The sequence below is a fragment of the Neovison vison genome, chromosome 4 (assembly GCF_020171115.1).
Source record: "Neovison vison isolate M4711 chromosome 4, ASM_NN_V1, whole genome shotgun sequence".
Classification (NCBI taxonomy): Eukaryota; Metazoa; Chordata; class Mammalia; order Carnivora; family Mustelidae; genus Neogale; species Neogale vison.
Window position 1 is genome coordinate 16,420,595 of NC_058094.1, and position 27,334 is coordinate 16,447,928.

A 27,334-nucleotide genomic window follows, 5' to 3' on the forward strand; every position below is an offset into this window, starting at 1 on the left:
GTTTCCTGTGTGAGTCAGATACCCTCACCTCCGTGTGGGAGATCATTCGTGGCTCCCCATTGCTCTGAGGATAAAATCCCAACTCTTCAACATGTGTGTGTCTGTCTTTGATGTTGTACTGTAAAGAAGCTCCATGCTGGCAGAGACATATGACTGTTACTACTCATATTTTATTCCCAGGACCTATCATTTAATAGATGCTCAATAAAAAAATGTTGTAAGAAATGAAGAAAGACATAAGTGACAGAAAATAAAGACTCAACTAGGATCGAATGAAATAAGAGAAGTCTGAACATATTTTGCAAACTCTAAAGGGCTATAAACATGCAATAAATTATGACGACGGCCATCATGTAATCATGCATACATCATTACTATTGTTGATTTTATAGAAACTAGAATTATATCAAAAGACATGAATTTGGATTTTGGGATTTGGCAGTCCCTGTGTCCTAACCTCACACTGCGCTCTGGCAACTCTGACCAGCGGGCAGTCAGCCTTTCGCAAAGGGATACTTCATGCCTCCATGTTTTGCTCCTCATGGTTCCTCTACTCAAGGGAAATATGCACCCTCTTCTTCTTCTAGAAAATGCCTTTTCATCAGCTTGTGTTCTTGAGAAACTGATGTTCTGTTCTCCTTGACTCATCAACATCCTCAAAGAGAATGACATCCCTCCCTCCTCTCATTTCTTTCCCTGTGTCTTTCATACATTGACTACTGCCTGCAGAACTGGGTTGTAGACACATCTGTCCCCACTGGACTCTGGTTGAGGGTGGAGGCCAGGCTGACTTCGTCGGTGAATTTACCCATTCATCAATCAATTCACTGACTGAGATCAGTTACTGGCTAAGCCCATGAGGACTGTAGCCTCATTCTCTTGACCCAACCTCACACACCAGAGATTCAACTGAGAATGCTGGGAAGAGAAAATCTTCCAGAAAATATAATAAAACTAGATGCCATGGAGTCAGGCCAGTCTGGTGCAAAGAGAATCCTTGCCTCACACACACTGGGCTTCTACAACAGCAAGAGAGAACCAGGTGTGACCAAACTATTCCAACCCAGGTGTGCTTTTGCCACTGGGCACAGGAGCAGAGGGCAGAACATGCTCTCCACCAAGGGGAGGAGGCAGCATGGAAAGGGGTCACTAGTGCACTCCCGTTTCCCAACCTTGCCCATCACGTGAGTTATCTGCCGTCCCTTATGGAGGGAGACTAAGAAGCCTGCAGAACTTCCTTCCCACTATTTGTGAAAGGACTAAGCATCCACAGCATGTGCCACATAGTATGGACCAGGCTGGCAATTCAGGGAAAGGGGGAAATGGCTCTCCCTGCTGCCACCCTCTCAAGGAAGCTTTAAAAGTCTGGATCCCTTTTAAAATTGAGTCCTGCATTTGAGGGTGAAGGGATGAGGTTGTTCCATTAAAATTGTACATTTGTTAAGACTTAATGCATAATTTCAAGAAATGTTGAAAAAAAAATAAAGCCCCGGGCATAAATTCAAGCTAAGAGGTTAGAAAACCACCCTGATATAGCTATTAAATCAAAAATGCTGAAATGCAGAAGCTTAATGCATTTATAAAATTGTGAAAATTCTTGCCTCTCAGCAGAACCTTTGCCCTAAAGCGCTCTGTGTCACTTCAAGGCCCTTGACGTTTACAAAGTGACTCATTTAAAGAGCATATGGCCCCTGTCTGCCCCCCAACCCTGTCTTCTACCGCTGCCACTTACTGTGAGCTCCTTGCTTTTAGCAAAAGGCCACCAGCCCCGCACACGCTTTTGCTGGAATATGGAGATCTTGCTGTCCTCGCTCGCATTTTCAAACTTGGTGAGATCGCAGGCCTTGGCCGACTTGGCTGCTCGGGGGAAACTATTGAGGTTCATTTCCAGGGAGCCTGTGAAGAGATGCCTTTGATAATCACGGAAGGGCTTTAGTATCCATCACCACCAATCACCCATCCACCCATTCATTCATTAATTCACTCACTCACTCACTCACTCACTCACTCGTCATTCAGTCAGCACCACTGGATCACTAGCATGTACTAGGTTTGTGGGATACAAGTATTACCTAGACATGTTTGGTGCCCTCGAGGCATCCAGTGTAGCAGCAGGTAGAAGACAGGGCAGAGATGCAATGTAGAACTTCGGGTGTTGTCACTGCTGGACATCTTGCCTACTCCCTGAGTGTGTGGAGATTATGTCCCTGTCCTCTGAGCTTTCCTCCGCCTCAGCATGAATCCACCAAAGAGAACCTCCTCCCCCAACTCACCTCCCTCTGAGTCCACTCAACTCCTCCCGGTGGAGGACTAAGTCTTACTGTCTTTGTAGCTACTGTCCAAGACCTTAGTGGGCTCTCAAGAAAGTATTTTCCATGAGTGAATATTATGGGGAAATAAGATAATATTATAAGGGTATTTTATCTCTCTCTCTTCAATAACCTTTCCCTGTTACAGATTATTTGTTAATTGAAAGCACTTAGAGCATGTACATAAACCAGAAATTAATAGAAAAATCTTCCATAATTCCATCCCCCAAAAGGTGATCACTGCTCTACACATTTGTTCTTATCCTATGTCAGTCCTTTTTCTTTGCCTGCCTCTGACTATCCCTGCCTCTGAGTCCATATGGACATGTGTTTTGCACATTTTTTCCTACATTCTTTTTTTCACTTAATACATCCTGTACAACTCTTCAACTCATTAAATATTCAAATATTTTAATGGCTGCTAGACTATCACTTACTGAGTGCTTACTATGGTTTTAAATTTTATTTTAAAATTACTAAATTAAATTGTATTTTATATTAAATTATATTAATTTTACATTAAATTATATTAATTATAATAATTTTATATTAAATGTAATTATATTAAATTATATTATTTTTAAAATTACATTATATTTGAAGCCATACTTCAACCTTAGAGCTCCAAATGCTCTTTGAGGTATGTAATATTACTATCCCTGAGGAAACTGAGGTACAGAGGGGACTAGTAACTAGCTCAAAATTTAACATCTTCTTAGTGGTAAGGCAAAGATGAATTTAAGTCTGTTTGAAAACGTATCTTCTACCATTAAGATGCACCATAACTTACTCAGCCAAACCCCTATGAATGGCTATTTGGAGTGTTTCTAATTTTTTGCTATCATAAATAGCACTGAAATTATTATCCTTGTAGCTATATCAAACCAAGCTCTCCGAATACTGAGACAAGACCCTTAACATTAACGTGAACTTTACAAAGCCACTGGCTTACCCAGAAAGTCATCTGAGGACAGCCTTTCAAAATCCCAAACCTGGAGCACCAACACGACTGGTGTCTTACACTCCATCTTCTCTAAGGAAAAGATGTTCTCCCTCTTGGTAATGACCATTTGCTTCTCAGCTGGGAGATACTGAAATGGAAACAGGAAGCGCCAGTTGAAGTTCCCCTCGCCAGTCAGGGAGTTGTAATGCACATCGGTCTCCTGCTTGTCATCCTCCAGACCCTTTAGCCACCTGAATAAAGATAGAAAAAGAATTACACACCTGAGTCCCTGAGTACATTTTTCGGGCATCATTCTAATCGAGAGTGATTTAACTAGTTTCAGTGTGGTCACGGATAATAGTTTTTAAATTATGATAGTTAGATTCAGATGGAAGTTTCCGCTGAATCTGAAAGAGAAAAATAGGAATCAAAGGGTCTGAAAGAGAAGCGAGATAGAGACATCATTCTAAGTCAGGTTCAGGAGATGTCTTCAGCTATACTGGCGAGACCCTGAAGCCCCATGCAGTAAAGAGGGAAGACTTGGAAAATGTGAAGGGAAAGTATAATTGGAGTTTCCTCTCCCCCGAGGCCTCCTGTTAGGGTCCCACCTCTGCACTCATTACCCTGGTGGGCCTCTACAGTTGTCCTGGTTTAGACTCATGGTATCAGGCCTGTGATTGGCTCCCTCCTCACTGGTTCTGGGCCTCAAAAACCCAGCAGGCCTGCATCAACATGGCATGAAGGGTAGAAGCCTGTCTTTACCCACCTGGATTCTAATCCTGGCTCTGCTATTACTAACTGGAAAGCCCTGGATAAGGTGTCCAACCCCCCTGTGCCTCTGTTTCATCTGAAAAATGGAAGCAATGACAGTACTTAGTGCATAGTTCAAAATGTGGTTGCTCTGAAGAATTGTAAGAGGTCATCACTGGAAGGTGCTTTGTGTACTTCAAGTTATACACAATGTTATTTCCTCTTTTCTGGTCTTCCTCTTGCATCCCCAGTATAGAGTAAGCTACCGTTAATACACTTTCCCCTAATACCTTATCCCTGGTGAATTATTGAGAAAGTAGGTGCTTTTAATTCAAACTAATTGATAATTCCAAACCACTTGATTTTTGAAAGCAGACATTCTGTCCCCACAAGTCAGAGAAGGATCAAGACCTCCCTTGTCCCAGAGGAGTGGTACCACTTAGAGTATGGATGCAATTATTTAGGTAAAGATGGTGCTCGCTCAGCCAATATATATGTGGTATCTGTTATGAGACAAAGAGTGAGCTAGTTGCTACAGGAGTAATGGGAACACACAGAGGTGGTCCTTGCCTTCATAGAGCTACAGCTACAGAGGGAAGGGGATGGAGAAATTGGGGGAGAAGAGGCAGAAGTCAGCAGCAAGAGAGGTACAAGGGCCCTGTGGTATGATGGCGCACTCTAATGAGGGAAGGAAGTTCAGCATGACTAGGGAGCACAAAGCAAGGAAGATTGAGATAGGCCTGGAGAGATAGGAGGGGCTAGTCAGATAGGACATTTTAGGACATATCAGGGATCTGGATCTTCAGCCAAAGAAAATAGGATGTCACTAAAAGGTTTAAAGTATAGGACTGATTTGATCAGATTGTGTTTTGAAAAGATAACCCATGTTTCAACAGAGAGAACAAGTTACAGGAGGCAAGAGTGAGTACAGACAGAGCAATCCACATGGCACCTCAGTGGCCTCAGCAAGAAATAATGGAGGGGAAAACTATGGCGGTGGTGTGTAAAGATGGAAATGGACAGTGAGGATGGCTATTTGGTAAGCCAAATGGATAGGATTCGATGGAAAGCTAGATTCAATGAAAGCTGTTCAATGAAGAAGAGGCTTCCCTGTTTGGGGAAGGCAAAGATATACCAAAAGGAGGCTGAGATGAGTTCGCTACTTCTGAGATGGGTTTTATCCAAGGGGTCATGTTTGAATCAGTTTTGCTCCTGATTCTCTACCACCTCATCTGCCTCCATGACTAGGGGCTCAAAGGGCCGCATTTGTGATGAGAGAGAGAGAGAGAATGAGTCGTTTCCTGAGTCCTAGGTTGGCATCTTTCCTATCAGTAGAAGTAGCAAAGAGTAAGGTGCAACTTTGAGCTTCTCTCTTCATCTTACAACCTTCCTAACACTGAATCTCTCATCAGTTGCATTACACCTCTCTACTTGTTTGAGGTGTAAAGGTATTTTGAATGCCACTCAAAAAGCTTAGGTACCCAACATTTAATGGAAAAAGATGTTGATATAATAAAATTTTCTCACAAAAATATATTCATAAGATAATAATCCTAGAAAAATAACCGAATAATATTTGAAAAGAAAGTGACCTTATCTACCAAGGTGAATAAGATGGGCTTCCTCTGTAGGAGGTGGGTGGAGTGCTTTCCATGAGGCATAGCTTCAGTTTGGGGTTAAAGAGAGGAGGAGGGGAAGAAGAGGGGACATGGAGTGTGTTGATGATCTTACCCTTTAACATAAATATCACTTGATTTTTGTCCGGTGAAGATATTCTCATCCTCTAAAATGACATCTTCAGTGTTCCAGATAGTCACTCTCAATTCATACCTGGGATGAAGGAAGGCAGCATTAGGCTGAAGACCTTGAAAGCAGAGTTACCCGGTGGTATGGGATTCTGATACTGCTGTGAGCCAGTAAGCTTCCTCAACTTTACCAAGTTCAAAAATATCAACACTTAAGTTCTTGGTTCCATCAAAACCAAGTGTCCTGTTGGAATCACCAAAGACATGAAGTTCTCTGAGCAGAAATTGCTTCCATTGCTGACATTTTTCAGGTTGTTGCAGAATGCTGAAGCACAGTGGCCCCTGCATAAAACAGGGGCCAGCATTTTCAACCATCACCACTGTTACAATTACTACCACTCATCCCTGTGGTAAAAGGCCAGGTGGGAAGTGAGAGATGATTATCAGGTGTCAGCTGATTCATGTAATTGACACTACAATGCAACAATTATTGTAACTGATTAACTGTCAAGATCTTTTAGTTGGCTACCATAGTCATAGGCTGCCATAGGCTGCAGCTGACTTACCCTTTTGGCTGCCTTGGTGATATGTCAACAGGAGGTCCAGGTGGAGGCATGTCTTTGGGAAACATGTCCACCCACATCTGCAGGCGGCCCTGGTTAAGAAAAGAAGATCTCCTTTAACTTTGGTGGGGTATCACGTGGGCAACTGATCATTCGTGGTTTTAACAGATCCTTTTACTAGAAATGGATATTAGCTATATATCACATCATATCTTATCATATGGATATTATTCATATTATATATGCTTAGGATATTGGTTGACAAAGACAGAACTTGCGTTTTATTTAAGAATTAGTCAGGACATCTGTTAAGAGCAGGTGAAAGGCAAGCAAACCCTCACTGAGCACCTACTATGTGGTAGACACAATGCGATGCACTTGAAAAAATATTATGTCAATTCTCCCAATATCCCCAATGGGTGGATATTATTATTCCTACTACAGATGAGAAAATATCTTGCCCATGCTTATACAGACAATATGTAGCAGAGTCTGCTGACTCTGCATTTTCTATAAATCCCTAAGGATTAAAAAAATAATATTATCTGTCAGAAGTATCATGCTTCATTGTTTTTAATGCACTTTAATATCATTATCTCGGTAACTGCTTAGCCCAGCTATATTTCTGTGGTACATGTCAAAAGAAACGGAGGCTTAGAGCAGCCAAAGAAATGATATGAGTCTTATGGCTAATTAATGGCAGAATAAGGCCTCCCATTCATTGTTTTGGATTCCATACATCAGAATTTAACCTGCTGCAAGGGATCCGAGTGCCCATGTGGGGAGAAGGCCCAGTGGATTCAATTCTCAGCTCTGTTGTGTTCATTCTAAGTACTTCATCAGCTCAGACAAGAAGGTAAGAGATCAACAAAGCCTGTGATGGTGAGGAGAAATTTTATATGAAGGAAGTGGGGTTCCCAACCAGAGCAGGGAGGATCTGTAGGATTTGGGGGAGGGGGAGGCTTTGGCTAGAAAATAAAAGGGCTTTCATAGGGAAGGGACAATTTAATCAAAAAGTATATCATTTGGGAAGAGAAGAAGGAATTAGTGAGGATTCAATCCTAGAGTCTCTAAAGAGATATTAACATCGGCTTGTAACCAAAAAGCCACATGGTAAAATGAAGGATACCAATAACCAAAAGGTTTTAAACATTTGGTAGTGAAATTCAGGAACCAGTCATAGGCTTCTACATCTGATAAAAACTATCCTTTCAAGCCACCGTCCCACACCTGCTATCACTATTTTTATGCCCTAATGCTACTGAGATAGCAGTGTGGGTATTCCTGCCCCATTGGAGTCAAGCTCATGTGTTTTGCCCAAGTGACACCAGGAGTGAGTCCAGGGCTAGGACAGGACTAAAACTCAAACTCCTGGGTGAAATCCCATTTAACTACTAACAGCTGAGTAACTTTGAGCAAGTTACTTAACTCTCTGAACCTCAATTTCTTCATCTTAAAAACAAGGATCATAATAAGTACACCATGAGGCTATGTTAGGGAGTAACAGGTGACCACACATCTCTGTTTGTGTAGGAAAACCCTGGTGGTGCCCCTTGTACCATCCTAAATATTAATAGCAGTGTCTCTTATTCTTGAAATGGCCATCATTTGGGTAAACAAATCTATGATCATCCTAACTAGATAATTTACATAAAGGGCTTAGTATTTAAGTACCTATTAATTGATGTACATATAATTAATAAGTACATATCAAGAAGGCTCTTAATAAAGTTGATCTTCTCTTCACTTCTAATTCATAACCCGGATCTCTGGTTATTTTTTCCACACAGCTTCCTCTAGTCAGTCCTTCAAAATAAGTCACCATCTACTGCTTCCCTGGGAAAACTAATGGACTGGGAAAATGAGTTTCCCTGGGAAAATTAATGGGGTTACTGATAGATTTTGGACAATGTCTTGGGCATGTCAGATGGATTTTGAAGTTTCTCAAATAACAGCATTCTTTCAAAAGAGTGTGATAACTTAGGGTCCCTGGGTGGCTCAGTCAGTTAAGCATCTGCCTTCAGCTCAGGTCATGATCCCAGAGTCCTGGGGTGGAGCCCCACACTGGGCTCCTTGCTCTGCAGAGAGCCTGCTTCTCCTTCTCCCTTGGCTACTCCCCCTGCTTGTGCTTTCTCTCTCTGTCAAAAAGTAAAATCTTTAAAAAAGAGGAGTGTGATAACTCAAATCCATTTAAAGGCAAAAAGCACTAAATTTAACTCTGTTTTGAGGGTAGAATTTCTCAACCTCAACATTGTTGATATTTGGAGCTGACTAATTCTCTGTTGTGGGAGGCTGGCTACGCAGTGTGGGCTGTTTGGTTGCATCTCTGACCACTTCCCGCTAGATGCCAGCAGCATCCCCACACACTTGAGACAACGAAAAATATGTCCAGGCATTGCTAAAGTCTGGGACAGGGAGGCAAAACTGTCCCTGGTTGAGAGAAATTACCCTAAGGCACACAAGAGAGACTTTTAGAGATAAAGTCCTATTCCTTGGGGATGAAAACTCCTATTGGGTCCAGAACAGTCTCAGCCACTACCTGCTCCATTCCTGGCTTATTCTTGTGGTACAGCGGCCGAGTTTCTATGTGCTCAGGAACCAGCTTACACCCAACCTCTGGTATATCCCCCCATGAGTGTAAAACCCTGAGGGCCAGGTGCTCATAAGACTCCACCGTCTCATCTGAAAGGAAGAAAGAAAAATAAAGACATTCATCAGCTATAGGTTCCCCTAATGGAACAGTGGTGGGCTGTCAGGTGCACTTTTAAACACTCCCTTAAGGTTAAATTTAAATGCACTGAGGCACAGGGAGAGAGCAAAACCACAAAAGAGAAAAAGGACAGTAAGAGAGTGGAGTTGGGGGATGGGAAAAAGACAGGAGGTTTAGAGAGTAGGAAGGGAGATGGGTTGACAAGATGACCAGGGAGCAGTCAAGGTCTCAGAGCCTAGGGCTCCATTTGCCCCTTGAATCAGATTCCTTTAGAGCCTATGAATAGCAAGTGTGCTTTGAGGTACTGGAAAGGGTATATTTCTTAGAGATATAAGACTGTTTGCGAACGCCATAGTATGACAGGGCCTACTGGATCTGGATTGTCCCAAACAAGGCAGTGAAATCTGCCCAGTATGTGTTCAAGGAGGTTTTATCTCTCCTTATTGTTGTTCCTTCCCACCAACACACTTGCTCATAGGAAAGGTTCTCAGATCTGCCATCTTACCAAAGAAGGCCATACATAATAAAAACCACTGGTAGAAAAAGTGCTTATAAACATAACACAAAAATTGTTGGAAAAAATCAAATCTTTTTGATAAAGTTTAGAATGGCCAAATTTGACATAGGGATGTTGAGTTTAGTTTTAAACCAACCCCCCGCCGACACACACAATCTCCCAATAACAATAAAAACAACCAGTAAAAGTTGATGGGGATGAACACATAATCAGTGAACTAAATCTTCTGTATTGCATGGATCACTGGGTATTGTACATAAACAATGAATCTTGGAACACTGCATCAAAAACGAATGATGTATTTTATGGTAACTAACATAACACAATAAAAATTAATTAATTAATTAATACTTTAAAAACCTAAAAAAGAAAGTAAATCTTCTATTATAAAGTTTAATCAGTTCTTGACTGATGGAAATGAACATCATTTCAGATTCTTGGTGGTCAAAAAAGAAAAAAAAAACAGTTTCATCATAAAATGTAGAGTATTGACAAAGGAATTAAATTGGCCTAATAGAGTATATTGTGAAAAAATATTTTGTTCAAGAGAAATTCATTAGTATGTCATTAATACACAATTTAAATGGTAATTATTTAGTGTGCAAAAAACCTTCGAGAGGTTCTTGGCGTCGAAATAACAAGGTAGGAAAAAATTTTGGTGTCGAAATGCTGGGATCAACATAACAGTGTGAAAACATCCAGTGATATGTCCTTAACTGGGTGTTTTGTACTGGAACCTACGAACCTATGTTTTGCACACGTGTACTCCTACGCCTGCTGATTTGCATCAAGTGGATGGGAGTAGCATTACAAGAACCATTCTGTATTGTGAAAGTAAAGTTAAGGTGGCTTTTTTTCTCATCCCCAATTTTATGAAAGTCCCTCTGGGATCTTGTGGGTATGTCCCACGAGGCTTATATGGAAAATCTGCTTCTTGGTGCTAAAATAAGAATTGTTGGTCTCACATCAGTGGGGGGTAATTTGGGCTGTGTCTAATGATTGATTTTATATCATATTCATTTTAAGGTTACTGCCTACATTGCAACACAACAATCCTATTTCTGTGATATACACTACAGAAATATTAGAAATGTGCAAATATATGTATAAGGGAGTTCACCATATCGTATTGTCACTACAAAAAACAATGAACACAAGGTACATAAGAGACACAGCTATAAAAAGGAGTATTATCAATGACAGTCTCAAAGAACAAAGAAAATCATCATAATTTTTCAGAAATAGAAAAAGCAGGATACAAAACTGTATGTGGCACACTTCCAATTGTGTCACACACACACACACACGCACACAGACACACACACACACACAGAGTATGGAGAGATACTAGCAAGCAGCATGCTTTGCTCTGAATTTGGGGATTCTGAGTGATTTTCATTATCGTCCTTTCTTGTCCAAATTTTCTACCAGGGGCATGATTACTGTACAAGAGTTGGCCACTCTCCCCCGCCACAAATACCACCGGAAGCATGCTTTTCAAAACGAAAGCAACGTCAGCAGGATGTGTTGTGGGAGTTACCAGTGTCCTCCTCCGTAAAGACTGTTTTTCCAGAAAAGACCTGATTTCCTATCTCTATTTTCCCAGGATGAAAGTAGGGTCCATCCAGCTTGTTGTCTTTGCAGAGCTTTGTGAGGATTTCAGTGGGTTTGGATGTGTCTCTCCAGGCATTGTATCCTTCTCTGAAAAGAGAGGGAAGGATGGGTAGCGTGAGGCCTGCCTTCCCCTGGGAGGACACACTTAAAAGTAGTTATTAAAAGGACCACCTAAGTGTGATCAGTGGTTTCCTTCAGATTTCTTGCCATTCTATGCACTTCGGGCTAATGTTTTTTTTTTTTTTTTTCCCTTTGTTTCCTCTCTTTTCTGGTTAATACCTCTGCGTCTGCATGCCTGAATGAAAGGCAAGACTGCTGAGTAGCATGACAGAAAAATGCTTTGCTGATAGTTGTTCTCTGTGTGTGTGTGTGTGTGTTTTAAAGAAATGTACCTTAAAACAAAAATTGAAATGACACCCACATAACATAAAATGATCCAATTCAGTGGCATATAGTACGTTCATAATGTTGTAAAAGCACTACCTCTACCTAGTTCCAAAAATTGTTCATCACCCCGAAAGAAACCCTGGACCCATTAAGTGGTTGCTCCTTATTCCTCGCCCCCCCTAGCCCCCCAGACTTTGGCAGTCAAACGTCTGCTTTCTGTCAGTCTGGATTTCTTTGCATGCAGTTCCTCTTTAATTTCATTCTGTCCCTTGCAAAAGAGCCATCTGACTGTTATTTCTAAGAAGAAAGCCTAGATCAGGCTTTCAATTACACTGCTTCTTTCCTCCTCTCCCCTCCCCCACCAAAATCATATCGGAGACTCACGTCACTGGTGGAGAGTCTAGATGTGCTGTTTCTCTAATCAGTGATTTTCCTAGTGTTTCTTTTCTAAATCTTTCCAACCCCTTCTTCCTTTAAACATTAGCTGTTTGGTTAAAAAATATTAAGTTACAATGAAATGCTCCCCATGAGCCATGACCAAGACAAGCTTGGACTTCTCTGCTCACTGGGACACAGGATTCACCAGAACTTAATTTATTTAAGTACTTCAATAAATCAAAACATAACTATAAAGCAGTGTTCAATGTTCCTACCTTGTTCCAGAGACATGAGGACCCTGAAAAGTTCATCCGAGCCATGCCCAGAGCCACACATACACAGGCTTCCCCATAAACAGGTACTTTGGTTTTCATTTTGGTTTTGTTTGCTTGCTTGTTTGTTTGCTCTCCTCTATTTAAAAAAAATTACTGAACAAAGTTTACAACTCCCTTGACTATACTGTTCTGCTCCCTGGCGGTTCCACTGTCAGAAATTCTTCTAGGGGCCCCTGGGTGGCTCAGTGGGTTAAAGCCTCTGCCTTTGGCTCAGGTCATGGTCTCAGAGTCCTGGGATTAAGCCCCACATCCAGCAGGGAGGCTGCTTCCCCCTCTCTCTCTGCCTGCCTCTCTGCCTACTTGTGATCTCTGTCTGTCAAATAAATAAATAAAATCTTTTAAAAAGAAAGAAAGAAAGGAAGGAAGGGAGAAAGAAAGAAATTCTTCTGAACAGAAGAGGCGCCATCTTTGCCTGTGACTTCCTCCCCTGACTTTAGAGTGAGAACAACGCGTCATTCTCTGAATGGCACTTTCTCTGTTACTTAGGAATGTAAACACCTAAGGGGGCTTCTACATTCACATGAGTCCCCAAAACCAAACTGGATTTCTAGGCTACCAAAATAATGATTTCAAGAAATACTTAAAGACACTACAGAATGCTTAAGACAGGGATAGTTGCAAGACGCAGCTTACAAAAATGACATGGGTAGTGTGAGCCAACTTCAAGGGAAAACAGCACAGAAAAAAAAAAATCCAAAGGAAATAATTAAGAATTTTTTATGTAAGTTATGTCTGGGTAGAATAATTTGAGCATAATTTTGTACTTCCTGTATTTCCTCAATTTTCTGCAATGAATATACATTATTTTATATTCAAGAAAAGCATTTCTAAAATTATACCATGGAAATCTAATGAATTTTTAAAAATTTTTCCTGGCTGAAATTCTTAAGATTTTTATTTTTTTCTTAAGTTATCAGATAAAATACACTTAAAAAATAAAGCTAGTAGTCTATATTTTAAAATGAAGCAGGGGGTGCCTGGGTAGCTCAGTCGGTTAAGCCACCTGCCTTTGGCTCAGGTCATGATCTCGGGTCCTGGAATTGAGCCCCGCATGAGGCTCCCTGCTCAGTGAGGAGTCTGCTTCTCCCTCTCTTCTCTCCTTGATCATGTGTGTGCTCTCTCTCAACTACATAAATAAAATCTTTCAAAAAAATTTTTTGATGAAGCAGGATTCAAAATCATTGTAAAGAGTGAGAGCTGGTCCATTCCTTCCTGTTTGTAAGATGAGGATAACACCTCAATGGGTTTTGAGAGAACTGAATGAAGTACAGTGTTCAGTATATCATAAGTACACGTGAGTGTTCATTATAATTCACTGGAATATTGGCATTTGTGTACTTGTAATCATTCTTCTTCTAATACCACTCTTCACCAGGAAATTCCACCCACCCAGCCACCCCCTTTAAGTGAAAGTGTAAGAGCTCTTGACTCTTGAAGAACCTGACCTGGGTTCTAAATAAGTGCCTCCCCAGCCCCAACCACCCTGCAGGAAATAGTTTTCCCAAACAGCCCTGCTGACCTGGAAAGTCTGGGAGACATTCAAGCAGAGTCTGGGCTGGCCCAACAGTGCTCCCCTGTCCCCAGGAAGTACTTACATCTCATACTGGCTCTGCAAGCCACAGATGGCTCGGTGTCTGCTATAAAAACGGTTCTCCAGGTCGATCCTGGTCTCCCCAATGAGGTCATCTGTCCCGATCAGGTCATGGTCGTAGATCAGGATGGACAGCAGGGAGTCCTTTGGGAATGTGGCCTGGATCTCAAATGACCTGTGGTCCAAGTAGAGGCATTAGGAATCTACCACATCTGGCTACATGGGGAACATCTCCCCGGTCTGCTTCTAGCTAGCCTGCAGTTCATAGGAACTCACTAAACACTCAGCAATGCAGTGAATACTTAGTAGATATTTATTTGGTTTAATGTTTCATTGAGACTCTATTTCCAATTCTGCTGTCAATTTCCAGTAGCCAATAATCCCCTCTTCTGTGGACCAAGTCCCACAGTCTTCATCTAGGGTGACAGCAAGGTGGGTATGAAAAACCTGGGGGTTTGGTCTCCAGCAGAACTGATTTCCAATTTTGGATTTGAATCTGCACCTTCCTGGGTATAAAACTTTGGGAAAGTTATTTCATCCCACTCAGCCTCCTTATGTGTAAATGGGGATCCATATGTCTTCTTTATAATATAGCAAGATCATTAAGTGTGAGATCGTTTATACAAAATGTACATCTAGCTTGCAAGTATTCAACTGGTGCCCAATAAATTACCATTCCCTTTCCCCTCCCTTGTTGCTTCATGGGGGGATGTCAGCTGAGTTTGTTTTAAATGGAAAGCCTTTTGAAGATGGAAAATCCCGAAAACAGAATTGTAGCACTGCAGTGCCATCTCTACAAAATTCTGAGCTCCTTGACCATGAGACCTGCCTCCCTCATCTCTGCATTGCTGGAGCCCTGGCTTCCCCTGCACAGAGTAAGCAATGAATGTTTCCCTGAACTGGAAAGGATCTCAGGATCCTTTCATCCAACCCCTTCATTTTGCAGTAGGGAAACTGAAATCCAGAGAGCAAAAGTGACTTGCCTGGACCATAAAGTAGGCCGAACTAGGGTAAGTACCTGTCCCTGACCCCGCTAGTTCTGAGCTCTTTCCATGATACCACATCAGGGTAAGGTGTTGAAAGGAAAAGCAGTGCCGTGGGATTTCCTGGCACAATGCGTTATCCGTGCTGCTGAGCATTACAGAAGACAGTTAAGGAGAACACCTGTACCGCTGGGCACCGGGTGCTGTATGTAAGGGAGGAATCACTGAATTCTACACCTGAAACTAATATTGTACTGTATGTTAACTTGCTGGAATGTAAATAAAATAATAATAATAATAATAACAACAAAGTAGGAGGGGAAAAAAAAAAGAAGTAAATTCTGAGTGAATTTAGGGAAATGTCTTCTTGAAAAGAAAATAAAAAGCACACCAGTGTTCTCCAGCTCTTCCCAACTCCAGCTGCCCTGGGACAGGTGTGGTGGGCTGACCTGTGAGCGAGGGACTGTGAGGAGGTGGGAAGAAAGGGAGAATGGAAGGCCCATGATTTCCCTCCATGTCTGCAGGCCTGTCTGGGCTGTTACCCTTGTGGTCAGACTCACTTAGCCCCAGCTCACACTCTCCAGTGGCAGAAACTACAATTCCAGCACAGCCCCCCGGACAATGAAGACTCCACGAGAGAAAGAGGCAGAGACACCCCAGCTCCATGGGCTGTAACTGACTGAGGCAGCTCTACCAGGCCAGAGAGATGGCTGTGCCTCCATCAGGATGTGCCTTGCCCTCCATCAGGAGGCAGAGCATTGCCCGAGGCACCCAGATGGAAATTCCAGAGGGTGCTTGGTACTCTGGAGGTCTCTCACAAGGAAGCCTCCAGCCACGGTCTCTGAGCCATCAGAGCCATCACATGGCTGCTGTCACCCAGGAAGGCCTTGTTATGTGCTTAATCACCCTGGCAACGATGACAGAAGACCCAGTTGCTTTCATCCATCTTCCCAAGCAGGGTGTTCACAGATGAAGCGCTCCTGAATTTTCACTGAAGCTGTCATTAAAGAACTACCAGAAACAGCTCACCATGTTGGACTTCCTGTCCATCTACTCATTCATTCACTCTCCAGATACTTGCCAAGCATCTATCTGCTTGGTGCCAGGCCCTGTTCTGGGGATGCAGCGTTGGATGGACTAGACCAAGTCCCGGCTCAAAGGGAGCTTACGTTCTCGTGGGGAGCTGAGAGACAGCCAACAAACAAGACACGTACCACGTTATGTCAGAAGCTCTGAAGGAAAGGAAAGCAGGCCAAGGGCCAGGCATTGGGGGATGGAGCCTGTGACATCCTCATACTGTGAGGTCGCAAATAGGGATTCCCCAGCCCCCAGGTCGGGGACAGAAGCCCTCTACTTTGCTGGAACATGCAGGATTGAGCCAGCAAATTCTGTCCCCGAGTAACCATTAAAAACACATCAAGGAAAGCATCTGCACATGGAGGGCTTCTGGCAGAGCCTCCGCAATGCCAGGGGCTGGCAGGAATATTCCATCATCCCCTTTTCTGTTTACCATAGCCATAAACGACATCATAAAGCCAGTCTAACTCATGGCATTGTGCTGGGAGTACCTAACGAAAAAGAGATTACAAAGCACTTGGCAAAATGAAGTGCTGGTTACAAAAATAGCAAGTAATCATAAAAGTTATCTCTGGATCAGAGAAGCAAGGGTAGGCCTCCCCGGGACCGTTATTTTAATCATTCTCATTAATCGGAACAGGCAAGATCATTTATGGCCTCATTTCCTCTGGAGCAATAAAGCGTTAAGAGGTTCATTCTGGTCAAATGTCAGAGGGTCCACAGTGATCACAAAAGTGTAAATGAATTTAAATGAGGCTAATGGAGAGTTGCTCTCACCCTCCTTGCTACTCCAGAAAAAAAGAAGTTAAGTAGTTAGGACAGAGCCATTGCTAAAATGATTATCACGGGAGAGACAGAGGAAGCGGATGTGTTCTGAGTGTCAACACATGCTCGTGTAGACGATGTGCTAAGTGCTGTATATTTAATCCTTTAGAGGCCACTGAGAGTCAAGTGTCACGATTGTTTGGTAGGAAAACAGGCATCAGAGAGGTTAACCTACCTGCATAAAGTTACACAGCTTATATGTGACAGAATGTAACCCACGTTTACCTGAATCCAAAGTTATCAGCAGTTAGGTACACAGACCCAAGCAGGGATATAAATGTGTGCCACACACTGTTAGAAGACAAATGAGGGCAGTAGGATTGCTGTGAACTGGAGAACATCTCATGCACCCAAACATGCACAAATGCAATGTGTGTTGAAACACTTTGCAGGAAAACAACACGAGCAGAAGCTGTAATTCAGTCTATTTCTTTCAGGGGTCACCTGCAACATAATCTGATGGAAAAATGCCTTTGAGAGGAGACAAAAGACCAAAGGTATGCCCCCTTCTCCTCCACTCATGAGCTGTGTGAGCTTGAGCAAGTTTCTAAACCTCTCTGGGCTGCCCTTAGCTTGTTTATAAAAGGAAACGTCTCCATCCAAAGGCAGGAGGCTGAATCTGATGACCATTCAGGTGCCTCTTAAATTTGAGATCTAAGAAAACCCTTCTTGGAAAACTATAGGCATGAAAATCACCAGGTACAACCACATTCCTGAAGGGACCAAGGAAAGAATCTAGTGCTTCTGCATGAAGGTTAGTTCGACTGGCTATTACCACAGGCAGAGGTCAGCTCTCCAGACACACACACATATGCACCACCCCCTGCAGAAACACAGCAGGAGCAAACACACACAGGACAGCACATCAGGACCCAGAAGGCCACTGACCTTCCAAATACTGGGTTCAGTTGTTTGGGGATGTATTTGTCCCGGTCTTTGATTTCCGTTTGTCCAAGCCTGACCACAATGTAGGGGTCCGCTTTGCCATCCGGATCAGTGGGGCTGAGATTAAACGCCTGGAGAGAAAGAAAATCCTTTTGGTCCAGTGGTTCCCAGCATGGGCTGCACACTCAGATCACCTGGGATTTTTTTTTTTTTAAAGATTTTATTTATTTGACAGAGAGAAATCTCAAGTAGACGGAGAGGCAGGCAGAGAGAGAGAGAGAGAGGGAAGCAGGCTCCCTGCTGAGCAGAGAGCCCGATGCGGGACTCGATCCCAGGACCCTGAGATCATGACCTGAGCGAAGGCAGCGGCTTAACCCACTGAGCCACCCAGGCGCCCCAGATCACCTGGGATTTTAAAAAATATGGACGCCCGAGTTCCATCCCTAGATTCTAATTTCATTGGCCCTGAGCTTTGGGACTTTCAGCGGCTCTCTAGATGATTCCAGTGTGCAGTCGAGGTTAAGAACCACTGCTTTAGCCTCTCATTTTGCTGCTGAAAGAAATGTTTACAGCTTTGCTCAAGTTGAACTTTCTCTGGAGTCATCTCCCCAGTGGAAAACAGCGCTAGGCACAGAGTAATGAACACTACACTGGACACGAGCCAGAAGGCATGACTCTGAGTTCTAGTTTTATGTCTTGTATGATCTTGGGCAGGCCACGTCTCCTCCCCGAGATCTATCTGTAAAATCACAGGGAGGGGGCCCCGAAAGCCCACCCTGCAACTGATGGGCTCGGAATCCATGACTCCATCAGGCCCGCATTTAGCACAGGCTTGCTGAGTGGTGGTCTGTTTCTCAGAGTGAGGTCTGCTTCCAGACAAGCCGGGCCTTAACCCGTCCCAAGGAAACACGTTCTAAGTGAAGGTCCAGGTAGGAGGCCGGTGAGAAATGGTAAGACAGAGAAACTCTGCAGAAATGAGAGCTGAGTGAGGCATGATCGCATTTTTAGGACTCCGTCCTACAGATGGACTACGTGAGTGCACAAAGCTGTGTTTTCAAGGAGGCTCATGAGAGCATGGTTTCCTAGTCATATTTGTAAATGACCCGTATGTCAATTACTTAGGGAGGAACTCAACCCAAAATACCCCTTCCCCGTTTGCTCTCGTCACATTACCCAATTTTATGTGCTCCTCTGCTTATTTCTGTCCTTTCTTAATCTCCACACCCCCCTCAGCTAGTGTGCAATTTTCCTCAGAGCAAGTGTGACGTTTGTCTTGTTTATTACATTATCTCTAGGACCTAGAGGAGGGTCTTAATATTTGCTGATCGAATGAATAAACTGGTACTACATTAATTCAAGGAAACACTAGGTGTCTACTACAAAGAAGAGGAACACCCAGTGATTCTTTGAATTAATATAGTACCCATCTGGAAAATGACCAAATTATACTAAGAGAAAAACAGATCAATATGTAATGCATGAAGTAAAAGTCTGTTAAGTAAGTACTTACCTGTGGTTGTAAACAAGTATAAAGACAGTTGACTCTTGAAAATGTGGGTTTGAACTGTGCAGGCCCACCTACATGGGGGTGTTTTTCAATAAATACAATACGGTATTGCAATGTACTTTCTCTTATGATTTTCTTAATAGTTTCTGGTCTCTAGGTTACTTTACTGTAAGAATACAGTGTATAATACATAGAATACAAAACACACGTGTTAATCAACCGGCAATGTTATCAGTAAGGCTTCAAGTCAAGAGTAGGCTTATTTGTAGTTAAGTTTGGAGGGAGTCGAAAGTTGTATGTGGATTTTCATCTGAAAGGGGGGTCGGTGCCCTCACCGCAGATTGTTTAATGGTCAACTATAGATATGGAGGTATTTACATATTCATAAGAAAAGTAAGTTATTTCTGGGGATAGAATTGCAGAGGTAGGGAGAGTTGATGTCTTTCTTGGAACAACTTTTAAGTACAAGTATTTTTTACATTTTTGGATGTTTTATTAAATTAAAACTTTTTAAAAAGATTTTATTTATTTATTCGACACAGAGAGAGAGTGCACAAGCAGGGGGAGCAGCAGGCTGAAGGAAAGGAGGAAGCAGACTCCCTGCTTAGCTGGGAGCCTGTCTCAGATCTCCATCCCAGGATCCCAGGATCATGAACCAAGCTGAAGGCGGATGCTTAACCAACTGAACCCCCCAAGTACCTCTAAAACATTTTTAAGTTTACTTATTGGTATTAAAGAATAATTCATCTTTGGTTTATACGTCATTTATGTTTCTAAAAAAGGATATAGGTAATTAGAACAAGGAACTTAGTTTAAAATAAGACTACAGCAATCAAATAGAATTATGAAAATCAACTCCAAGGGCAAGATATGAACAAATACATGAACTATAAAGATTCAGCAGAGATTTGCTTTGATTGAAAATCAGATGTGGCCCCAGGCTTCCAGGCAATTGGGCCAAAAATTTCACCATTCAAGTAGAGTGCTGTCAGCCAAGAAATAGACTCTTAACTACAAACAGATGATCCCCAGAGAGGAGGTGCGTAGGGGGGTGGGGAAATAGGTAATGGGGGTTAAGGAATGCACCTGTCATGCTGTGCACCCAGTGATGTGTGGAAGTGTTGAATCCCTGTGTTGTACACCTGAAGCAATATTACCCTGTATGGTCACCAACTGGAATTTAAATAAAAACTTAAAAAATGAGAAAGAAAAAACTGTAGTGCTCTCATTATCAGTAAATAGGAAACCTAGAGCAGAAATGATATTTTTCTTGGAAATACATTTGATTTAAAATTTCTGGCTGCAACACTGCAGAGGCAGAGCCATGGGAGAGGACTTCCTAGTGACAGCCATCCTGCTCGGCCCTGGTTCTGCTCTCTTGCCTGTGAGCTTTCTGCTCTAGGCCTGTTTGGTGTCCAGCTATCAGGCAACCACAGAGCAAATGAAGCTGCCCAGAACCGTCTTATATGCCTGCAAAGTATTTTCCCTAAGTGAAAAGCCAGCAAATGTGCATGTTACCAACCAAACTTCCTACCCCCTGTTATGGACTGCAGTGCATGTCCTCAACATTCTGTGTCTAAGCCCTAACCGTTTATGTGTCTGTCTTTGGAGTCAGGGTCTTTAGCAAGCTAATTAAGGTTAAATGGGGTTATAAGGGTGGTGCCCTAATCCAAAAGGATGGGCGGCCTTATAAGAAGAGGAAGAGACACCAGGTCTCCTCTCCCTGTCTCTCTCTCTCTCTCTCTTTCTTTCTCATTCTCCTGCTCCTTCACTCACTCTTGTTATATGTGTGTTGTGTCTGTGCATGTGTGTCTATGTGCATGTGCCTATATGCTCACAGAGGTAGGGCCATGTGATGACACAGTAGGAAGGTGGCCACTGACAAGCCACGAAGAGAGACCTTACCCGAAACCAACTCTGCTGGCAACTTGATCACGGACTTCCAGCCTCCAGAACAGTGAGACATAAATGTCTGTCATTTACCTCACCCAGTCTGTGGTACTTCCTGCTGGCAGCCTGAGCAGATTAAGACAGTCCCCAGGGTCAACAAGGGTGGCTTACCGCAACAATGTACACCCTGATCAGGACTTTGACGGGGTGGTTGGGTGGAACCCCTTGCTGGATTCTCAGCTGCCCACTGTCCTCAATGCTGGAATCCGTGGGGCTCTTGTAGATGCAGAAGGAGCCCTGGAATGGCAAAGCTTGACCCAGTGAAACAAGATGGCCATATGCCCCACAAAAAGCCCTACAAGGCAGAGTGCTGGGGAAATGAGCAGAGCCTGGGACCCAGTAGGACCTGGGCTGGCACCACCCTTGTGTCTGGGTGTCCTCATGCAGTTTACATAATCTGCTTGCATCTGAGTTTCTTCATGGTATATCACTGAATCAGTGTCGGTACAGTAACAGCTCACAGGGCTCTTAGGTGACGAATGTGGCTAGGAGCATCTGATGGGATACTGAGGACCTTTAATACACGGGGAGCTGAGCTGGTGCTTTCCCCCACGATGTCCTTCAAACCTTACTGCAGTATTCCTATTTTCAGATGCTGCCAGGGAGTGTCACAGAGTCCAGTCCAAAATCATGATGTTAGTTAGTGTTATCATATCAGAGATGGGCCAACTGCAATCCCTGTGCTATTTCCAACACACCGCCCTGCACCAAATGACCCAGTGCACAGCAGGTCAGAGTAAGTGACAACCACTGCTTGGTGATGGTGACACCAAGAGTCTGCCAGTATCAATGGTGTTGTTTGATTCGTTTAATCAACCAGCTGGTAGGTCTGCATAGATCATCTATGTGGTAGGTCAGAGGTAAGAAAGCAAAATAAAATTCAGTGATCCTATTAGGTAACAGCTCTGTCTCCTTATATCCCATCAGACTGTGTTCCAACTCGCTTCATTGACCACAAGCCTGGTCAAAAGACCAGGGAAGACTTTGTGGGGTTCAAGAGAGGCTCTTGCATAGAGACTAAGGAATTTTCTTACACATAACCCACACCACAATCTCACTAACAGAACTGAGTCATATTGAGCATTTACAGATAGGAGAACCAAATAAAAGGGTTAACTTTGGAACTTGCCTTAAACTTCCCTATGACGCGATCCCCATCAAGGCCATGGCCATCCGTAGACTTGCCTCTGAGAAGCTCAAAGGTTTTCACCCAGTCTTCAAAATTGTTGAATTCACTCTCAAGATCACCATCATATATCTTTAGGGAGAAGAGAGAAGAGAATGCTCAGAGAAAGGAAGGCCCAGGATTGATTTAATGAGAAATGCCAAGAGTCTCCCAAACCAGCCTTGATATACACCCACTGGAAAAATCTATGAGGACACTATTCACTTATTTTTGGCAAAATAAGGCATATGATTGACTCAGCATTCCTAGAACTAAGTACCACTCTGAGATTCATAACATCTTTTGGATAAACTTTGAAGTTCCAAAAAGTATAGCTACACCAAAATTTTTTAAAAATATATGATTATAAATAGGAGAAAGTTTTTTATAGTAAATTGATACCATTTGGTTATTGAATCCTGACTAAAATATTTTGAGGACATTCATATCAATAAATGTCCACTAAGCATCTCATGCTTAACACATATGAAATGATGGAATATTTGTTTTTATTATCATGCATATAGACATGAATTCTCCACATGCAAAGTTATAACATGTGTACTTTAGAAATGCAAAAATTGAGTTTTATGTCTGGTAATAGAATTAAATCACTTATGCAAATTTCCTATCAAAATTACTTATCTAAATTTCTTATATGTAATTTTCATATTCCCAATTTTCATATCCATAAATATGCCTCTAGCTAATAGCCTCTAACTAATGTTAAGATGGGTCTGATGGAGCTGACTTTAGTGACAATTAGAACTTCTGCTATTTGGGGGCATCTGGGTGGCTCAGTTAGTTAACCAGCCAACTCTTGATTTTTGGCTCAGGTCATGATCTCAGGGTCCTGGGATGGAGCCCTACTTTGGGCTCCATGGTCAGTAGGGAGTCTTCTTGGGGATTCTCTACCCTTCTACCCCTCCCCCCATTCATGTGCTCTCATTCTCTCTCTCAAATAAATAAATAAATCTTTAAAAAAAGACCTCCTGCTATTTTAATAATATTTTGAGCATGATGATGTGAAGTTCTGAGAGGTGAGTCAGGGGGAACTCATCCACTGCAAATTACCTTGCAGGATCCAGGCTAACCAATGCAAGTTATGCCCTTTCTTAATATGAGGACATAGACAATAGAAAAGTAGCAAGCTCCATTTTCTTGGCTTGCATGCTTGTTAAGGTTCATTTCTCTGCATCAGCGATTATAATGAAGACAAAGTAAGTTAGTTCAGACAAAGGCATTACTAGGATTGATTGAAGCACAAACAGAACCTGCTTCCGTAGCTTCCCACCCCATCCATGGCCAACATGGCGGTGTCCACACACCTGCAAGGTAGCCAGGTTGGGGATTTCGTCTTCTTTGGATTTCTTCTTGAGCATCTTGTCCTTCTTCTTTGGCCCATCTATATTTACCACTACCTCATCTGGTTTCACCTCTGTGGATATTTAGTGGAAATTGTTAGACTTTTCAGTGCTGTTGAGATGAGAAGAAACAAAGTCAAGCTCCCTCTTTCCCTTTGTTCCTGCATATGTCAGGACTTTCATTTTCAAAAAGAAATAGTAACATGCTGCACAATGGGAGGAGATGCCACTCATGGAGCAATGAGGTAACAACAGATACCCAGGGCCAGACATTGTGCTGACCTGTCCTGGTGTAGGTAAGAATTCATTAAACTAGACACAGAGATGGAAAGAAGAAAGGAAGTTGCCCATTCATCCAAGTGGCTAAGAACAGGCCCAAGATGGACAGACTCTAAAACTTGGAATTACATTTCCTCTCAGATCTGCTTAGGAACTTGAGACTCATCTAGTTCAGGAAACTGAGGCTCAGCTATGTTAAGGGTCTTGCACCAAGTCACAAATGTTATTAGAGAGATTACTCGGGAATTTTCCAGGAGCTGTCTCTAGGAAAACACCGTCTGAGACAGACCTTGAGTTCTGCTCTTTTCCAGCACATAAACTTGAACTAGTTAATCAACCTCTTTATACCTCTGTTTCACGATCTGCAAAGTGAAGATACTGTTGCTGATGCTGTGAGGCTGGTCTTGGGATTAAATTTGCCAATAAGGAGGGGTCTGAGGAACTGAGTGAGCCTAGTTCTGGTTCTCCTACTTCTTACGGTATCACCTGAAACAGCACCCACCACTTGCTGTCACTGTTGATTTTAGGTGAAAACATACAGTTGGCCTGAATCCAGTTTGTGGTCATTTCCAATCCCTGTCCTCTTTCATGTGAACTTCTGCCAAGCCAGATCTACCTGATCCTCATAAACCGAGCTAGGAACCTAAAACCCGGGTCACCTCTATTCAACTTCACCATGCTGGACCTGCCCATCATGCCAACTTTCTTTTGATTTTGTTCTGCTCTTTCTATACCAAGACAGAAGCCAGAGTTCCAGTACTAACTGGGTTCAGAAGACCTGAGATCTGGTCCCAGTCCAGCTCAAATCAGCTATGTGACCTTTTTAGAGTGTTGTCATGCTTGTGAACTTGTTCCTCATGGGGGAAATGAGGGAGTGGAGCACTAGTATGCCTCCTACTGCTTCCTTTTAATATTTTCTTGCCCCCTTCTTAAATAACTTACCTGCATTGCCTCTTTTCTCCTTGGGATTGCTCTCCTTTTCCTTTGAGAAAAGAAGGAGATAAGATTATTGACCCTACCATGCCTCATTTATGAGTCCTGACAGCCAACAATTCCAATTCCGTCATCTCAGCCTTCTGCATTCTCGGAGATGACATTTTAAAAGACTATGCAAACTGTGTCCAAGAAGCCTCTAAGCAAAGCCTCACTGATAGACCGGGGACCCGCCTGTAGCAAGATACCTTGCTATAGAATAGGCATCCCAAGGAAAGTACCAGCAAGCAGCAGATTTCCCTGCCCTCCATGCACAACCCCCTCTCAGCCACTACCTCTCTTCCCTACTTTCCCATCTCCCTAGAACATCACCCAATCAGCACCATGAGTTCTATCTGCTGGAACTCTGGATCATTGCACCCTGGATTGTTGGGTCTTTGGGTTGATACTAAGGTCTGGGGAGGTTAAGTAGAGTAAGGGGAAAGGACTGAGCCCTCACTGGGAGTGGTAATGTCTGCTTTAGGAGGGAGTTTGGAGGCAGAGACTGCCATTTGGTTTGTTTATGTAATTATAATATCAATATTCATGGGTAGTCCTAGGTGAAGAAACTATGGTCTTAACAAATGAAAGAATCAGAAGAGTTTCTATGCAATTGAGTGTGATACCACATGACTAATTTTCCTTTCTTTGTTTACTCAAGGATGAGAAGTTTTACCAAATTCAGTCACTGAGATTTTACCTGAATTTCTTTACCACTTTCCAGTGGTTCTCCAGTTTTGTAACTCAATCCCTTTCTTGCTCTGTGTGCATGAGGTCCTGCTCCGGCAACCTGTTCATTATTTCCATTTGCAAAGGCCAACTCCTCTGCCTTCCCATATGAACTTAGAATCCTGCTGGAGACCTGGGGTCCTTTGATCTGGGTATCTCCAGGTGCACCTGAAGCCCCCATTGCTACACCCATCTATCCAGAGACCCCCCTTTCTCATGGGTGGATCTTTCAGATTCTGACAGAGGCCAGATCTCTAGATGCCATGTTGGACTGAACATCCTTCCAGCATTTATAACAGAGTCTGTGTCCTAGGGTCCTCTCCAGCTAGAGGCTGAGGATTTTTCAATTCTGGAAACTTCCAGGCTTTGAATCTTTCTGCAGTTAACAGAACCCCATCTGAGTAGGGCCTAACTATAGTAGAACCTAGAAGGGGATAATATGGGATTGCAGGGGTGGGGGACAGTGTTATGGAGGCTGCTGTGTTTTCTCATCCAATCCCTTGACTGTCACAGCCAGGAGACACTCTACCTTCTGTGCTTTCTTCACGGAGGCATAATATTTGGACCACCAGTCAATGACGTTTTCAGCAGATTCATCCGCTATGGTCCTCTTTCTCCTTTTGGTCGACCTTCGAGTAGGTTTCCTGGCATCCTGGCAAGGGATGAGGGATGGATTATCAGGGAGGCCTCAGGGATCTGTCTGCCGGTGACTGGCTGGTCTCCGGAGAAGGGAGCACCCAGGTCCCTTTGGAAGCAGATGAGGGTGTGAGCAGCTTTTGAAGCTGCAGCTCTCTATACCACTTCCATAAACAATACTTTAGCCATCGACCCATCCATTCGCTCATTTATTCAGCAAACATTTACTATTATTTAAACACACAGATGTGAGGTGTTGTGCCTGACACTAGGGGTGTAAGGGGAATGAGAATCAATCCCCACGCTGGGGAAGTTTCATTCAGTAGAAGAGACAGGCGGGAGGCATGATACAGTGTGCTATGGCAGAAAAGGCATTAGTGGACAAACAATTAATATAAATTTTGTGATTCTCATTTTCCTCCACTGGGGACAATCCTATCTGGTTATGTCACTGTTGTGAGGATTAAGTTATATAATGTAGATAATTTCTTTTTAGCATTAATTTCTGATCTGAATGGGTGCAAGTCAATGACACCAACAACATAAGCAGGAGGGGGAGGGAGAGGAGAGGCTGTGATACATGAACATCAGAGAGGAGGCATTTGGGGAGAAGACAGTGGTCCCATGACAGACTCATCATGTACTCATCATCTGTGTGCTCTCAGACATCTCTGGGGCAGCTCTAACAGTCCAGGTGCTCCGTGAAGAGCAAGGGCTACGGAGATCTGTAAAGAATCATCTGTGACCTGGTGGGGCCCACAGCTTTATGGTGGCAACCACACTGAAGCTAGGAATTCTAACAGGAAGTGGCAGGTGCATGGCTGGTGGGATGCAGAGAAGTCCTTGAGGGGCCATAGAGGGTCACACTAAGCATAGATAAGATAGGAACAGCCTACAAATATCCACTAATCTGCCTTACTCTGTGTTTTATTTCAGCTTTCACCATGTTCTGGGCAGGCAGTCCCTCAAGACTTTTTAAAAACTGACCTCTTCTTTATCAGTTGATACACCAGGATTTTGCACTGAAATTTAAGACTTAGAAAGATTCATCACATTCATGCTTTATGGTTCTTTGTGTACTTGTCCATCTTGCCTTCCAGAATCCCAGCTAAAGATAAGA

General features: G+C 43.0%; 1 protein-coding gene across 1 annotated transcript in view; it reads right to left on the reverse strand.

Annotated features, from left to right (window-relative positions):
* FER1L6 (fer-1 like family member 6) overlaps positions 1–27,334 on the reverse strand; it is a 110,728-nt gene that overhangs the window by 12,861 nt on the left and 70,533 nt on the right. Inside the window, exons 26-38 of the mRNA XM_044247084.1 lie at positions 26,108–26,230; positions 24,820–24,859; positions 23,563–23,672; positions 22,199–22,327; positions 21,181–21,306; positions 17,616–17,743; positions 13,847–14,017; positions 11,078–11,238; positions 8,850–8,992; positions 6,314–6,402; positions 5,734–5,832; positions 3,262–3,503; positions 1,733–1,896 (exon numbers count right to left, since the gene is read on the reverse strand). Of these exons, the coding sequence (XP_044103019.1) occupies positions 1,733–1,896; positions 3,262–3,503; positions 5,734–5,832; positions 6,314–6,402; positions 8,850–8,992; positions 11,078–11,238; positions 13,847–14,017; positions 17,616–17,743; positions 21,181–21,306; positions 22,199–22,327; positions 23,563–23,672; positions 24,820–24,859; positions 26,108–26,230 (1,725 nt within the window). The remainder of the gene's footprint in view (positions 1–1,732; positions 1,897–3,261; positions 3,504–5,733; positions 5,833–6,313; positions 6,403–8,849; positions 8,993–11,077; positions 11,239–13,846; positions 14,018–17,615; positions 17,744–21,180; positions 21,307–22,198; positions 22,328–23,562; positions 23,673–24,819; positions 24,860–26,107; positions 26,231–27,334) is intronic.